Here is a 15,837-nt window from a genome sequence, read left to right as displayed (position 1 = left end):
TATATATATATATATATATATATATATATATATATATATATATATATATATATATATATATAAACATATTTACACTAAGTCCATACATAGCACAATATCCCTTATCCAGTGTGAATGCGAAGGGGGGGCCGGGTCCTTCCACCTTACTAAGATGGCCCTCCTGGCAATTAATGATGAAAATGAGAGCACTCTTTGTTTGACACGTGGCAAGTCCAGCTACGGGGCAACTCCAAAGATAGAGAAGGGCAAGACCAGAACATATGGATTAGCGTAGCAGGTGCACTCTTACATCTGTCACATGTTGGGTCCACATTTTGGTATATGCGTGGCAGTTTAGCTTTAGAGAGATGTACCCGGTGGACAACTTTAAATTGCAGAAGTGTGTGGCAAGCACACATTGAGGACGAATTAACCTGATCTAGAATAGAATCCCACATCTCGTCACAGATGGGGGATTGAAGATCTTGTTCCCAAACTGTCTTAATGGCAGTCAGAGATGGACAATGTAATTTGAAGATGATATTATAAAGTTTAGACTGCACACCTTTAGAAGTAGGATTGACTGACAAAAACACATCAAGAGGATTATCTGGAGGCTTTCGAGGGAACTGTGATGTCATACTTTGCACATAATGCCTGACTTGTAGAAATTTGAAAAAAAATTGTGGATACAATTCCAATTTTTTTTGTTAGTTCAGAGAAGCTGAGAAAGTATCCACCCGAATATAAATCCGCAAAACACGTCGCCCCTTTTTCATGCCAAATTTGAAATCCAGCCGATGGAGCAAACAGATGATTACCTGCAATAGGGCTTCAAAGTGAAAACGCCTGGAGACCAAGTGCTCTCTTAAACTGAGACCAGATTTTAAGAGACTGTCTAACCACCGGACCTCCAAAGGGAGCTGAGCAAGTCAGAGGAAGGGGCGAACCTAAAAGTGAAGACAAGGAAGTTCCGGTTCCTCCAGCATGAGCCTCCAAAGACACCCAGACTGGAGGTGATGGCTCCAGATAAAAATGCCGCCAGTAAAGCAGTCCTCGGATGTTAGCTGCCCAGTAATAGTTTTGAAAATTGGGCAAGGCCATTCCACCCAACTCTCTGGGACTTTGAAGAAAGGCTTTTCTTAGTCTTGGGCGTTTACCTTTCCAAATAAAAGAAAGTATTAATGAGTCCAGAGCCATAAAGAATGATTTAGGAATCACAACAGGGAGGCACTGAAAAAGATACAAATATTTAGGGAGCAGCATCATTTTTACTGATTTAATTCTGCCTATAAGCGATAATAGCAATGGGGACCATTTAGATAAAAGTTGTTTTGACTGATCAAGTAAAGGAAGAAAATTAGTTTTAAATAGATTTTGAAATGTCTTAGAGACGCATATGCCAAATTGCTCTGTCACTTTCCTGAGTGGAAAACTGCCATAATTAAGTTTTATTGCCCCATTGTTGATCAAAAACAATTCGCTTTTATCTAAATTTATTTTATACCCAGAGAATTTTCCAAAATTATCCGACACCTGGAGTATTGTAGGTAGTGACTTAAGTGGATCAGAGACAAAAGCAAATCATCTGCATACAGCAAAACCCTATGGTCAAGGCCACCCCCTACGAATGCACTGTATCTCCTTGTTACCACGGATCACCACAGCAAGTGGCTCAATTGCCAAGGCAAATAAAAGGGGGCTTAAAGGACAGCCCTGCCTCGTTCCCCGGTACAGCCGAAAATATTCTGAATACCGGTTATTTGTTAACACCGAAGCCAAGGGACAATTATATAGCAATTTTATCCAAGAGCAGAATAGAGGGCCAAAACCAAACTTCTCTAGGGTAAAAAACAAATAATCCCAATTGACTCTATCAAATGCTTCCCCTCCTCTCCAATCTGACGGAGGCTAAAAGTTATCTGTCCTGCGACCAAAAATCTACAGGAAAAAGAAGAAAGAGGCGCAAAAATTAAAGTTTGGCGGCGCCAAAAAACCCCCCCAAAAAACCTGCGAGCGTGAGAGTAAGTAATAATAAAAAAAATAAAAACCAATTTAATAATAATAATAAAAAGAGTCAAGGGCAGACAGTAAGGACTATGTTGATAAAATAGGTTGTCCATTATTTTTTTAGAGAAGGATTACTGGAAACAGAACACGTTTTGTCTGTCTCCCTTCCAGCCAAAATGATAACAAGAGACAGATTCAGATCCATATTTTGGAAGCATATTTTGAGCATGCATCAGGATATATTTTATAACATTTACCTGAATGATCCTGCATGAACAGGACATAGAAAATGACCAAAACTAAGAATGTGATGTGCCCCTCTGCCTTGTTTTGGAAACTGTTTATATGAGTGGCACAAAGGATTTATGGCATTTTTAGAAGTCCCGATTGTTTGGTCTAAAAAACGCCTAAGAAATTTGTCAACATTTTAATGGAGAAAGTCTATATAACTTTGTTGTTTGCTCAATTTTTTCATGTGTTTATGAATATTACTGATTATATTTGCATTCTAAGCAGTAAAAACATTTCATTAAACATTTCATTAAGTATGCTTGTGGTTTTTACAGTAAAAAAATTAAGAATTTTACACTCAGATTTTGTTTTTTGTTATTTTAGGTCTGCTGTGTTAACACAGTAGGTAAAAAGTAAAAAATGACTTGAAATTCACACTTGGGGGGTTGCGCTAAAAAAAATGACTCTAAACATGGCAGGTTAAACCACTTTTAGGGTGAAATATGTAGGAAATTTAAAATAGTCCAAAAACGTCCAGTTTCACCCTAGACCCCAGAGGGTTAAATCAAACACACTTGCATCAACTTTTTCAGATCAGTCATTTTGCGCTTCGTACCACACCATCATGGAAAACACACAAAGAAATGCATAATGATGCAGCTTTCAAGTTAAAAGCGATCGATCTGGCTGTTGAAGAAGGAAATAGAGCTGCTGCACGTAAGCTTTGTATCAATGGCGAAGGGGAGACGTTGGAGAGGGTAGCGTGAAGAACTGACTCAATGCAAAAAGACAACAAAAGCTTTCAGAGGTAAAAAAAACCCAGATGACCCGAACTTCAAAATGTTCTTGAAGACTGGGTCTTCTCAGAGAGCAGACGGCCAAGGTGTTTCCACCCTGCAGAACCATCTGAAAGCCAAAACAATTGTCATCGAAAAGAAGATTGAAGATTTTAGAGATGGACCATCATGGTCTCAGGTGTCTTTATAAAAAAAAAGCCTGTCCGCCAGGGCACGGACTACTCTGTGTCAGAAACTCCTTACCGACTATGAGGGAAAAGTTACAAACTTCCTCTAATTCACTCAAACAAGGATAGCCGAAAATTCCATTGCACCAGACGACATCATAAATATGGATGAAGTACCTTTGACCTGCCTCTCACTAGGACTGTTAACAAAAAGATGAATCATCTGTCATGCTAAAAACAACTGGCCATGAGAGAACGCATTTCACTTATGTTCTGAGCTGCACAGCATCCGGACAAAAGCTTCCACCAATGGTGATTTTTACGCGGAAAAGAAAAACTGAAGGAAATCATTGTGAAAGTCAACAAGAAAGGGTGGATTGTAAATGGTTTGTACTTGTATAGCACTTTATTTATTCCAAGAACCCCAAAGCGCTTTACATTACAGTCAGTCATTCACCCATTCACACACTGGTGGCGGTAAACTACAATTATAAAAATTTATAATTGTAGTTTACCAATTATCCAGCTACCCTGGATCAGGCTGACAGAAGTGAGGTGCCACCAGAAGGCAAGGTAGGTAAAGTGTCTTGCCCAAGGACACAACGGCTGAGATGGACAGAGTGGCGGCTCGAATCGGCAACCTTCCAGTTACAGTACGAACCCATACCTAATTAGGCTTTAATCAGAAAGCCTAGTGAAAGAATGGCTGACAGAGTGCTACGGCAAGCGACTGTGGGGATTTTTTCACAGTAAAAAAACATTGCTCATTTTGGACAGCATGAGGGCTCACTTAACAGATTCTGTGAAAGGAGCCATCAAAAGGACAAACTCAATTCCAGCTGCGATTCCTGGGGGCACAACAAAGTATTTGCAGCTAGTCGACATCAGTGTGAATCGTGCATTTAAAGTGGCACTCTGAGTTGAGTGGGAGGGAAGATGAAGATAGCGATCATTGACTTTTCCTGGTAGGCTACTGTATTTTTTTATTTTTTTAACCGGCTGTGTTACAGGCACTGTTCGGAAAAAAGCATTTATGGTACGTATTTGTGTATGTTACCAGTACGTATTTAATTAAAAGTTAAAAAAATCTTTCTGTGTTACATTTTTCTGTGTAAATATCTCATGTTACAATGTGGACACCTGCAGCTTATAGACAAGTGCGCTCTATATATATGTAGAATTTGTTTCTACTTTTTAAAGTTAGTGGGTGGGGCTTATATTCAGGTGCACTCAATAGCCTGAAAATTACTGTGTCATTTTGTGTTGGTCTCCCACATAAAATCCCAGTAAAATACTTTAAAGTTTGTATTGTAACAAGACAAATTTGGAAAAGTTCAAGGGGTGTAAAGACTTTTTCAACCTCATTTAAATTTCTTTATAAATCAAAGCCAGAAACAGACAGTTATTTACAGCAGAACTCCAACAATTAAAAAAAAAAAAAAAAGTAAAACTCGGAGAAAACACATGGTTCAAATTCAAACTTTTTTTTTAAATTTATTTATTTGTTTTAAACTCAAAACAAGTGAGATTTCAAATAGTTTTTGTTTTTCTTTCTCTCTTTCATTTAAACAGTCCTCGTAATCAAGGAAACAACATAGGTATGCCAACAAGTCTAAGTGTAGAATTTCCATTTACATCACTTATCCATTTATATTACCCTAAGGAGAAATTAGAATGGAAATATTCCCGTTAAGTGTGTTGCTTGTTATTGCCCTCTTATATGCAAAGGTTTTAATTAAAATGTAGGACTCATTACTCATGAACTCCAATTCTTTCTGATCCATGAAGACTGGTTGGATGTTTACATTACTTTCTGTTACTCTGCTGAATGAGATAACACTGACCTTGATGTTTAGCAGTAATTTGCTTCTGATTTGCAAATACTCCTATAAAGAGGAAGTACTCTCTAAACTTAGGTCAAAGAGTTTCCAGCTTCAGTTTCAAACAGCACTTTCCTGATGCCCATATTTCCATATTCTGCACATCAAACAGTAAATTAACCTGCACATTCCTGTTCCACCACTTCTCTCTAGTTTTATCCTGTTTCTCTGCAATATCTCATGTGATCTCACATAATATGTTAGCACTCACTATGTGTTGTGAATGTCTCTTAGCTACCACACCAAATTATAGCTCAATTAGGGGTGTGATGAGATGGTCTAGGATCCTGTGTCCATGAGTACAAGATGAGATAATATTTTTAAGAAAAAAGCTTTTGCCACAAACTCAACTGCCTGGCCTCAGATTTTTCCTGAGTTTCTCCAGAACATAGACTTTGGGTGATAGCAATCTTATACAAAAGTGATGAAGTGTAAAAATATTTAAAATGTTGATGTTGAAGTTGTTATAGATCTTGCAAGTTTTTTCTCATGAATGGGCCTTGCTCAGGGTACCTGTTAGATTGACTTTGTTGTAACAAACCATCCCTGCTTCTTCAAACTGAGATCACTGCAACTGCTGTCTACTGCAAGTGATATACTGACTAATTAGAAGGACTGCACGCAATCCAGTTTTAAAGGAAAAAAGCAAATAAACACCAAATAACCATGTTTTTGAACCCTAGAAAACAAGATGACTTCAGACTTTATGTAAAGTAGAAGGTTATATCATTTCAACACTAGATTTCTTTTGCCACTGCCAAAGCTGAAGCACTAATGTTTTTGCCCATGTATGTTTCTTTGTCTGTACTTTTAGCAAAATATCTTGTGAACCACTGGACAGATTTTAATGAACCCCTCCAAAGGTTATTCAGTTGTAGATGTACATTTAATGATTACTTCCTAAGTAAATCACAATCAAGAAGGCTGCCACAGCTAAGCAGCTTTAGCAAACACGGGAATTACTATAACTTATACATTTTTACATTCCCAAAGAGACAGGAACCAGTTCTATAAATGAGACCCCTGGTGTCTAGCTCCAGCAGTCATTGGAGGTGGGTCACAAGTTCATTACAGGGCTGCATAATGCATACTAAACTTTTGTGTTTATTACAAAAAAACTTTAAGAATTTTACATAAACTGAAATTTAAAGATTTAGCAAACTAACCATAACCTGATTAGTTCAGAACTAAGCTAAAATGAAGTTGCTACCAAATAATTTACACAATTTCAACAAATTTTTTGCATAAAGATCTAATTTGGCTATCATAAGAGGAATTTGAGTTTTAAAACTTAATTTGTACAAAGTACACTAAAGATGTGTTTCTCAGTACATAGAGAAAATGATAACACAAAAAATTATTTAACTATACATCAATTCACAAAAATTTATGAAATATAAGATCTAATGAACATGGAAAATAATATTTAAGATAGATGATAATGTTTGCAGTTAATTTTGTATTTGGTATCATTGGTGGTTGGCTGTCTATATAAAGATGACCATATGTCATTTATTGCCTTTATATTATAATGTTGGTACACAAATGTTTGTACTTTACAATAAAAAAATAACTCTGAAGGGTATGTCACAGTCAGTCAATATTCATAAGTAAACAACCATATAGTCAAAATGATAAACTATTTTATACACAGAGATATATTTTTTATTCTGGTCTATTTATTAGAAATTCTTCATTTTAATGTTTGTTTTCAGAAAAAATATCTTGCAAGATACATTGCTCCCTTTGCTCTGAATAGGACTGCAATAATTTCATTATACTTCTGTATGATGACAAAAAAGTAATATCTACCAATCAGGGTTGTAACCTTAGCCCACTTTTGTTCACTTTTTTTAGAGCCTTTAGCCATTAAGATTATGGAAGATCTCAGAATCAAAGGTTTGATTAGAGGAGGGAGGGAACACAAATTATTTTTATATGCAGATGATATCTTGGTTCTGTGTCAGGATCCGGCTAATTCTGTAAGAACATTATTGGAAGTCATTGAGGATTTCTCTAGATTATCAGGTTATAAAAGTTTATTGGCATAAGTCAGAGGCAATGCCAATCTCCCAGACCTGTAGTGCTAGCTTAATAACAGCCTTCAATTTTAAATGGTTACAAAAAGGGTTGAAGTATTTGGGAATAGTACTTAATCCAAATATTGATGAAATGATGCTGGACAACATGGGAAATCTCCTCACTAAGATCAAAACTAACTTGGATAATTGGAGCAAGCTTCATTTGACATTATAGGGTAAGATAAATAAAATAAAGATGAGTGTAGCTCCATTGATTATTTATTTTGCTGGAATGATACCAATATGTATTTCTCCACAAACTCTTTTAAGATACAATAATATGATAAAACATTTTCTTTGGAAAGATGGCAGGCCTCGTATTAGCATTAGTAGATTAAAAATGGTTAAAAAAGGATATAAGAACTGTTGGTGATCTATATGAAGAAGATATATTTATATCGTACAACAGGCTTGTTGGAAAGTTTAAACTCGAGGGTAGCAGTCACTTCTGGAGATATTTACAAATTAGAGATTGTATAAAAGATAGAATGAAGTTCCCTCAGGAGAAAAATCCAATAGAGTGTTTTCTGAGAATAACACCTTTACTTAGCAGAGCATCAAAATGGTATAATATGTGCCCATGGGTAAAAAATAATATGCGTAAAAGTCTCAAAAAAATATGGGAAAGTGGTCTTGATTGTATTTTTGATGAAAGAACATGGGACTATTTCTGATAATGGGTTATATATCAGGGAGGCTAAGAGCAACTTTATTCAATATAAAATTCTTAACAGATATGATCTCACTCCATCTAGACTTCATAAAATGGGCATAAGTAAAGATGATCTATGTTGGAAATGTCAAACAACAAAGGGTACCCTTTTGCATGCTTTGTGGGAATGTCCACGAGTCTCTCCAATCTAGAACAGTGTGTTATCATTTATGGGGGGTTGGCTAAAGTTTAAAATACCTGAATCGCTGAGACTGTCTGTTGGGGGACAGAGGTGAGGTACTGCAGTTGGATAAAATTTCTTTCAGGGTGTTAATCACTGTATTTGTGACTTGTGTTCGTATTATTTTAATGCTATGGAAAGAATCTCAGATCCCAACTTTTAAAATGTGGAGAGAAAGACTGACTGAAAACGCAGCATGTGAGAAGATGCTGGGAAGACTAAACGGCAGAAATGAGGTTGTGATGGAACAGTCTTCACTCTTACATGTCTACAATCTTGTGATTAGGAATTATTTAATAGACTGAAGTATCTTGTGGTGCAATTTTTATTATTTTAATTTCTAATAATGTTTTTGCCTCTCACTGTATTTTATTTTGTGTTTATGTTTATGTTTTGTAAATCATGTTCCCCTTTTTTGATGTTTTAAAATTCAAAAACTTAATAAAACCTTGAATTACAAAAAAAGTAATATCTTATTTTGCTTACGCACTGCTTACATTCTATAACATTTATATTTAGCCTTCAGAAAATTTAACTGCACTACTCTAACAGCATAGGTTTAATCACCTGAAACAAAACTAAAGATGTACCACAAGACAAAAACTCTGCAGAACCTTGTAAAGTTTAATAATTTGAAGCTAAGTGATGTGGACAGTTGCTGTGAGATGTGAATAGTTACTGTGAACACTTGCTGTGCGATGGGGACAACTGGTGTGTGATATGGACAATGTACTGTGCAGTGTGGTGTGGATGGTTGCTGTGCAGTGTGGTGTGGATGGTTGCTGTGCAGTGTGGTGTGGATGGTTGCGGTGCTGTGAGGTGTGGATGGTTGCGGTGCTGTGTGAATAGTTGCTATGACTTACCACTCTCTTTTGCCTTGCGTTCCTCCTCTGCCACACAAGCTTGCAGCTGTGCCTGATTGGCTCTCAGACAGCGGTTCATCTCCTGCTCCTCTTTCAGCTCCTGGCCCAGCTTCACCACTCGACTGTTCAACTGTGTGCACCTGAACGTTCAAATATAGCATGGCTGTCAGATGTCCAGGGTTTCCCCAGAAAAGAGGCTTTTCTGTCTCACAAAGGAAAACTCCATTTTGAATATACTCAATATATTGCCCAACCATAATTCCCATACTCTGAGCACTAATACATCTCCTGAGATGTCACAATATTACATGGGATTGTACATAATGTCAAGGTTTGACCAAAAGTTCTATAACTCTGTCCCTTTTCAGTGTTAAATATTTTTAGTCTAAAACTGGCATGAAAGGCAGCAGGCAATATGTATTTCTTTAAGGAATGATAGGTCATTAATTTAATAGGCATTTGTGTTTTGTGAAGTTTTCTTTTTGTTGTCGTTTTTTTGTTTTTGTTTTTTACTTTTACAAATAGGATTAGTATTGCCATTTTAAGTGCAGTCTGTGTGAACTCACTGGACCAGAAATGTAACACACTGTGTTTTGACCAATGTGCTTAAATACATAATTGTCCCTGCAGACAATTTCTTCAAAAAAATTATACTAGGTATAAAAGCAGCCTGTTATCAACGGAAAAAAATATTTGTGAGCAGTGGCAGCTGATGGTGATACTGTTAGGTCGGCTAACATGTACATTATAAAATCCTATTAATTACATTTCAACAAAATAACTTTTAAATAACTATTCATTTATTTATATCTTAACAGACCAGAAATAACTGGTGACTGATGGATGTAGCATAATCACACCTTTTTTGGTTAATGGCATTTTTGTCTGCTTTATAGATTATTTTTAGTGGTGTTCCGATCGATCGGCCACCGATCATTATCGGCCGATATCTGTGAAAAATTATGCGATTGATGTTCGCCGATCAATGCTTTTTGTTGTCGATCACAAAACCCTCATACTTTGCAGCCTGCAGAGGCGCTGTGTGCTGTGTAGTGTAGCTCCCTCTTTCCTTCACACTGCGCAAGTGCGCAGCTGCAAATTCAAAACAAACATGTCTGCCGTGTGGAACTTTTACACCGTGTGGGACAGTGATGTGAATTTTCCATTCTGCAACACGTGCAATGTTGCAGAATGGACATGCTTCGTACCTCACGGGCGAAGCATGTCAAAATCTTTCAACACTACGAATATGGTGAGTTTTCGAGGCTCACTGCACAAAATGAAAAGAAGACACACGGAGCAGTCAGAGGGCAGCTAACACAGCTCACAATTACCAACACTTGTCCATATGAGCGTGACTGACAGAAGGCGAAGCAAATAACCAGAAAACTTATTGAATTCATCGGGCTGGATGACCATACGTTCTCAGTGGTGGAAGAAACTGGGTTTCGCTAACTTCTCTTGCACTTGGAGCCCCACTACATGCTACCGGCGTAGCCCTGCCCGAGCTCCATCAGACCGTGTACTCTCACATCGAACGTCTCCTTAATGGTCTCTCATCCTCCGTAAGTTTCACAACAGATATGTGGAACTTGGACGTCAGTCCTGTATCGATGCTGAGTTTAACAGATTTTTTGACTTTCTGCCTTTTTTTGCCTGTTGAGAGCCTTCATGTGTTTTCAGTCTGTTAAAGATACTATTACTGATAGCACTGCAATTTGCTACTATTGACTAAATAGTACATGCATTGTGCCTGCAAGTGTATTGTATTTTTTCTCTTGGAAAAAGTAAGTAAAAACATGTTTTTGTCTAAATTAAGGTGATTTTATGGTTCCTTTTTTCCACATCATGTAGCCACTAGTTCTTATAGTTCTTTATAGCCAATCCATGTAATCAGTATCAGTGATTGGCAGTGATCGGCACTCATGGGTGATCGGCATCAGAATCTGGAACAAAAAACCTGATTGGAGCATCCCTAATTATTTTATCTTTTAATATGGGACAGCTTATCTACACATTCCCTCAGGACATTTTGGAGTATGATCAAACTACTGAGAATGACAGGTTTTGGTTCTGTTTTAATGTGAGGAGAGGTTTTTCATTGTTCTGAGGCACATTTAAGAGACAAAAGTGGCTCTTTTGAATGTGTATGCTCCCAATTGGAACTATGACTCTCTCTTTAGATGAGGTTTTAAAATACTGCCAAGTTTGACTATTTGTGATTTGGTTAGGGGAGGGGATTTTAACTGCTGGGTAAACCCTTTACCAGACTGCTCCTTCTCCACTTCTACTCTATTTTTTAAAGTCAGTCAAAGGGATTTAAGCTTTTCTGAAAGAATTTAACATTGTGGATCCCTAGTGCATTTTAAATCCAGATAAGAGGCAATACTCGTTTTTCTTTTACATTAATCCAAACCTACACTCCCATTCTGGGACGGTTGGTATTAAAAGGCTAGAAGGACTAAGTGCTCTCTAACATTTAAAAATTTGGAACAGCATCAACACCAAACAATCATGAGAAAATCACAGAATTCTCCTAAATGGGCTAATTCTTTACACCCCAAACAGAGTAGCATAAAATTTAATTTATGTTTATGAGATTCAATGACTGACAGATGTTAGGCCACACTCTCTTGATTTGCTGCACATTTGAGCTAATTTTGTTCAGCCCAAAGGCCAAAGTCTTATGCTACTGACAGTGTGCATAATGTTACGCCATCTGAACTTGTGTTTGAGAACCATAGACTTTGAGGCAGACTACAGGCGGAACAATGGCGAGCATGCATAAATATGGTGGAATTTTTACTTTCCAATCCTTTTTTGCTAATGATTTTGAGGAAACTAATGTGAATATTCAAATGTACAAGTCGTCAATTGTAGTTTGGTTTTTTTTTTACTTTGTTTTAGTGAAACGACAAGCTAACAGTGTTAGAATTTTTTTCATCCAGTGATCTACAGAAAAAAAAAAAAAACTTGAAAGTTGAACTATTGTAGATGTACAGAAGCAGTGTGAAGTTTGTGGACTTAACATCTGCAAAGCAGCTGTATCTTGACTGGGAATGGTCTTAGTTTTTTTCCATCCATCCATCAATCCATTATCTACCGCTTGTTCCGGAGTTGGGTCGCGGGGGCAGCAGCTTCGGAAAAAGGGCACAGACATCTTTTTCCATAGCCACCTCTTCCAGCTCTTTTAAAGGAGGATTCCAAGGTGTTCCCAGGCCAGCTGAGAGACATAGTGGCTCCACGTTGGTCAAAAGCCATTAGCTAGCCAGGTCCTCTTAGGCAGAGCTGAGCCTCTGAGAGTAGTTCCCCATAGCGGTTCTCCAGAAGACACTGAGCAACCGGGACCCCAGGATCGCTGGGTGACAGTTCAGGGTAAGCATAGCGCTAAAGCTAAGCCCTCAGTTCACCACCTACCCGTTCACATTTCTAACCGATTTTCCTCACTCAGCAACACACCCACTAAGAAGCAGATACAGGTAATTGGCAGCTCCATAGTCTGAAACGTGGAACTAGGGACTCCAGCGACCATAGACAAATAAATTCTGGGGGCCAAAGCGGGCAACATCAAATTCTACCTGAAATTGCTGACTAAGGCTAAGATTAATTGCAGTAAGATTGTTATTCACATCAGCGGTAATGACAACAGGTCACTAAAATTATTGTTGCTTCGGTGTGTAATTTTGCAAAGATTAAGTCGGACTCCATAGTTTTCTTTGGTTCCCTCACCAACCTGACAAGCAATGACATATTTAGTTGTATGTTTCATTCAACTGCTGGCTGTCTGGGTGGTGTCCTGAAAAAAAAGTGGACAATGTAGATATTTGGAGTCCACTTTGGGGAAAACCTGGTCTGATGTGGAGCTCAATGATGGGATCGATCCCACTTTGGGTGAAGTCGCTCTTCTTTCTAGGAATTTGGCCGATTTTGTTAGTTATTTAAATTATTGATACCCAGGGTCCAGCCCAGGAAGCAGAGTTGTCGTCTTATACTTCTCTCTGCTACCTTTTCTCTGTTACCCACCCAAACCCCCATTGAAACAGTTTCAACTTGCCCATGGCCAAAATTGACGAAACCAAATATCTTTAGAAAAATAAATCATAAAAATCTGATAAAAGTAAACACAGTTACATTACCAGAAGAAAAAAATGAAATCATTAAATGCAGATTATTGAACATCCTTTCTACTTTTGCCTCTGATTCCCTGCCAGATGAGGCAGCTTTAGAAGTGTCACTAGAACTTGATTTGTGTTTGGACTTTTTTAGTCCTGCAATTGCAATTCTTTATTATCTGGGTGTCCAACAAATTATTTTAAAAGTCTTCAGTTGATCCAAAATGCTGCTGCCAGAGTTCTAATGAGACTTGGAAGGACAGGTTATTTTTCTCCAGTTTTAGCTTCTCTCCATTGGCTCCTTGTGAAATTTAGAATAGAATTTGAAATCTTACTTCTAAGATCCAAATCTCCCAACACCCATCTCCATCTGAAAATAAAGACCTTATTGTTCAATATTTTCCTAACAAAACACTTCACTCTCAAACTGCAGATTTACTTGTGGTTCCTGGAGTTTCCAAAAGTAGAACAGGAGGCATAGGGTTTAGTTATCAGGCTCCTTTGTGGAACCAACTTCCACTTTCTGTCTGTGAGGCTGATACCCTGTCTACTTTTAAGACTAGGCTTAAGACTTTCCTTTTTGATAAATCCTAGTTAGGGTTGGCTTGAGTTTCCTGAGCTATCCTTTAGTTATGCTGCTATAGACTTAAACTGCTAGAGGACAAACTAACCACATTTCCTCACTCTGCTGCTGTCTTTACTTGCTCTGAGTTCGTTCTGAGCCTGGTTCTGCTGGAAGTTTCTTCCTGTTAAAAGGGAGTTTTTCCTTTCTGCCGCAGAGCCTTCTAACTACCTTGGCAATGTCCACTCCAGAACTCAGCCCAAAGTATCAACTTCCTCCATGGAAGACATATTGGTGGGATTGAGAAGGACTTCGATTGATTTTTTTAAAAAACACTGATCGAGTTGTTTACTGAGCAGGACTCTCTGAAAGGTAATTATTATTCTGATATATACACACACACACCGTATTTTAAGCACAATAGGGCGCACTGGATTATAAGGTGCACTGTCAATGAATGGTCCATTTTCTAATTGTTGTCATATATATATCCTCGTACCTGAATATATATATATATATATATTCTCAGTTGAGAATCGGCTCCAAGAAAGTGCAGCATGACTGCTGCTCTCTGCAGCACTGACAGGTGTGCGGTGGCTGCCCTGTTGGTGAAGAAACTGGGCTAAAGGCACCTTCTTTCCTTGTTTTTTTAAGAGGCAAGCGATCTCTTCCTTCTTGTCCGGTGCTGCCATGACTGAAATTTGTCAAAGGACAATTTTAGGCAATCTGTACGGTCGAGTATGAAGTCCGTGTGGCTCACAGAGTGGCTCACAGAGTACACACAGCACGCCCGATTATGTGGGGGCCTAATGCTGCAAGCGGTGCGGCTTTGTAGTTTACCAAAGTCGTACTAAAACATTACGACTTCTTACTTACGACTTCTTATGGATTATAAGGCGCACTGTTGTTTTTTGAGAAAATTAAAGCCTTTAAAGTGCGCCTTATAGTCTGGAAAATACGGTGTATATATATTCTCTTATTAACCTGTATTGGTTTGACTATACTGCATGTTGCAGTGCAGCCCCGGATTGAATATTTTCTGAGTTCCTGTGCGAGGCCTATTTGGCCATTCTCGTTGATGACATTGTGGTAAAAAGGAACAAAACTGTTTTAAAAGATGTCTCATGGTATTTCAGAGGAGGCACTTCCAGGATTTCCCCCAGTGTATTATAAGCCTGGCGGGCCGCCAGACCAGACCCTGCGCGAACGTCCCGCGCGGTGTCACGTCGTGCACATTTTGTAACTTGGTGTGGAACGCGTGTGCCGCGCTTCGTTAAAAATTTACGATTTCGGTGCTCTAGCAGAGCTGGTTCGCCTGTATCAGCATTTATATGATCCCTCTATGAGAGATCAGAAAGATAATTAAACGGTTCAAAACTCACGGAAGGAGATTACTGCTACAGACGATAAAAAGGAGTGTTTATAGAAATATTAGTCCTATGATGGGTGAATCACAACTAAAGCAATTAAGTAAATAAATCAATGAAAGTCAAACTGAATGCTTTAAGTTTAAACATACTCTCTGTATCACAGCCAAAAACACAACAAGTCTTCCTCCTGAATACGTGTAGCCATATTTGATGTGACAACAGGGCTCTCAAGTTTTGATCTGAGCTTGGAGTGAGATTTTGAGCTGCTAGAAGTTGTTGGATGACATCATCACCTAATTTACATATTTGATGATGTTGATCAGGCTGTAGGAGAGAGGAATATCAACATTGGCAAGACAAAAATGAGTAACAAACATTCAAAATATGTTTAGAACTACAAATTAACTTTATGAAAATTTTATAACTTTAATGTTTTGCCTGAACCCACACTACATAAATCAGTTTTGTTAGAATATAAAATTTCACCAAAAGACAGTTTTGTGCCATGGAATTGCCAGCTCTACATTTAACCCTCCTTTTTTATCCGGGGTTGGAACCACAGGGATTTATACCAGCACTACAGAGTCAGTGAAAAAACAATACATTAAAAATTACATTTACATCCCGCTTTGTAATCCAGGATAGGATCAGCAGCAGCTTTGCACACGAATGATTCATTTGCAAAATGGACATGCAGGGGTGCAACTACCAGCGCGGGTGTGTGTGTCGGGGAGGTGGGGGGACAGGAGGGAAGGTGAAAGAGCAGAGGAGCGCCTGATCAGTGATGTGTCTCTGTTATCGATCATATCATTTACACATGCGCAGACAGCTGGTAAATACAGAAAATACCAACTGGATTTTTTTCCCGTCATTGCTTTGACGCCCTCTCTAA

The 15,837-nt window shown here is 38.2% G+C and overlaps 1 protein-coding gene across 1 annotated transcript in view; it reads right to left on the bottom strand.

Annotated features, from left to right (window-relative positions):
- Positions 1-15,837, bottom strand: part of LOC108247153 (BRCA1 associated protein) — a 48,402-nt gene that overhangs the window by 8,634 nt on the left and 23,931 nt on the right. Inside the window, exon 13 of the mRNA XM_017435065.3 lies at positions 8,902-9,041. Within this exon, the coding sequence (XP_017290554.1) occupies positions 8,902-9,041 (140 nt within the window). The remainder of the gene's footprint in view (positions 1-8,901; positions 9,042-15,837) is intronic.

This window comes from Kryptolebias marmoratus, linkage group LG14, assembly GCF_001649575.2.
Source record: "Kryptolebias marmoratus isolate JLee-2015 linkage group LG14, ASM164957v2, whole genome shotgun sequence".
Classification (NCBI taxonomy): Eukaryota; Metazoa; Chordata; class Actinopteri; order Cyprinodontiformes; family Rivulidae; genus Kryptolebias; species Kryptolebias marmoratus.
Note: the sequence above shows the minus strand (reverse complement) of the source record. Positions and strands in the feature narration are given on the sequence as shown.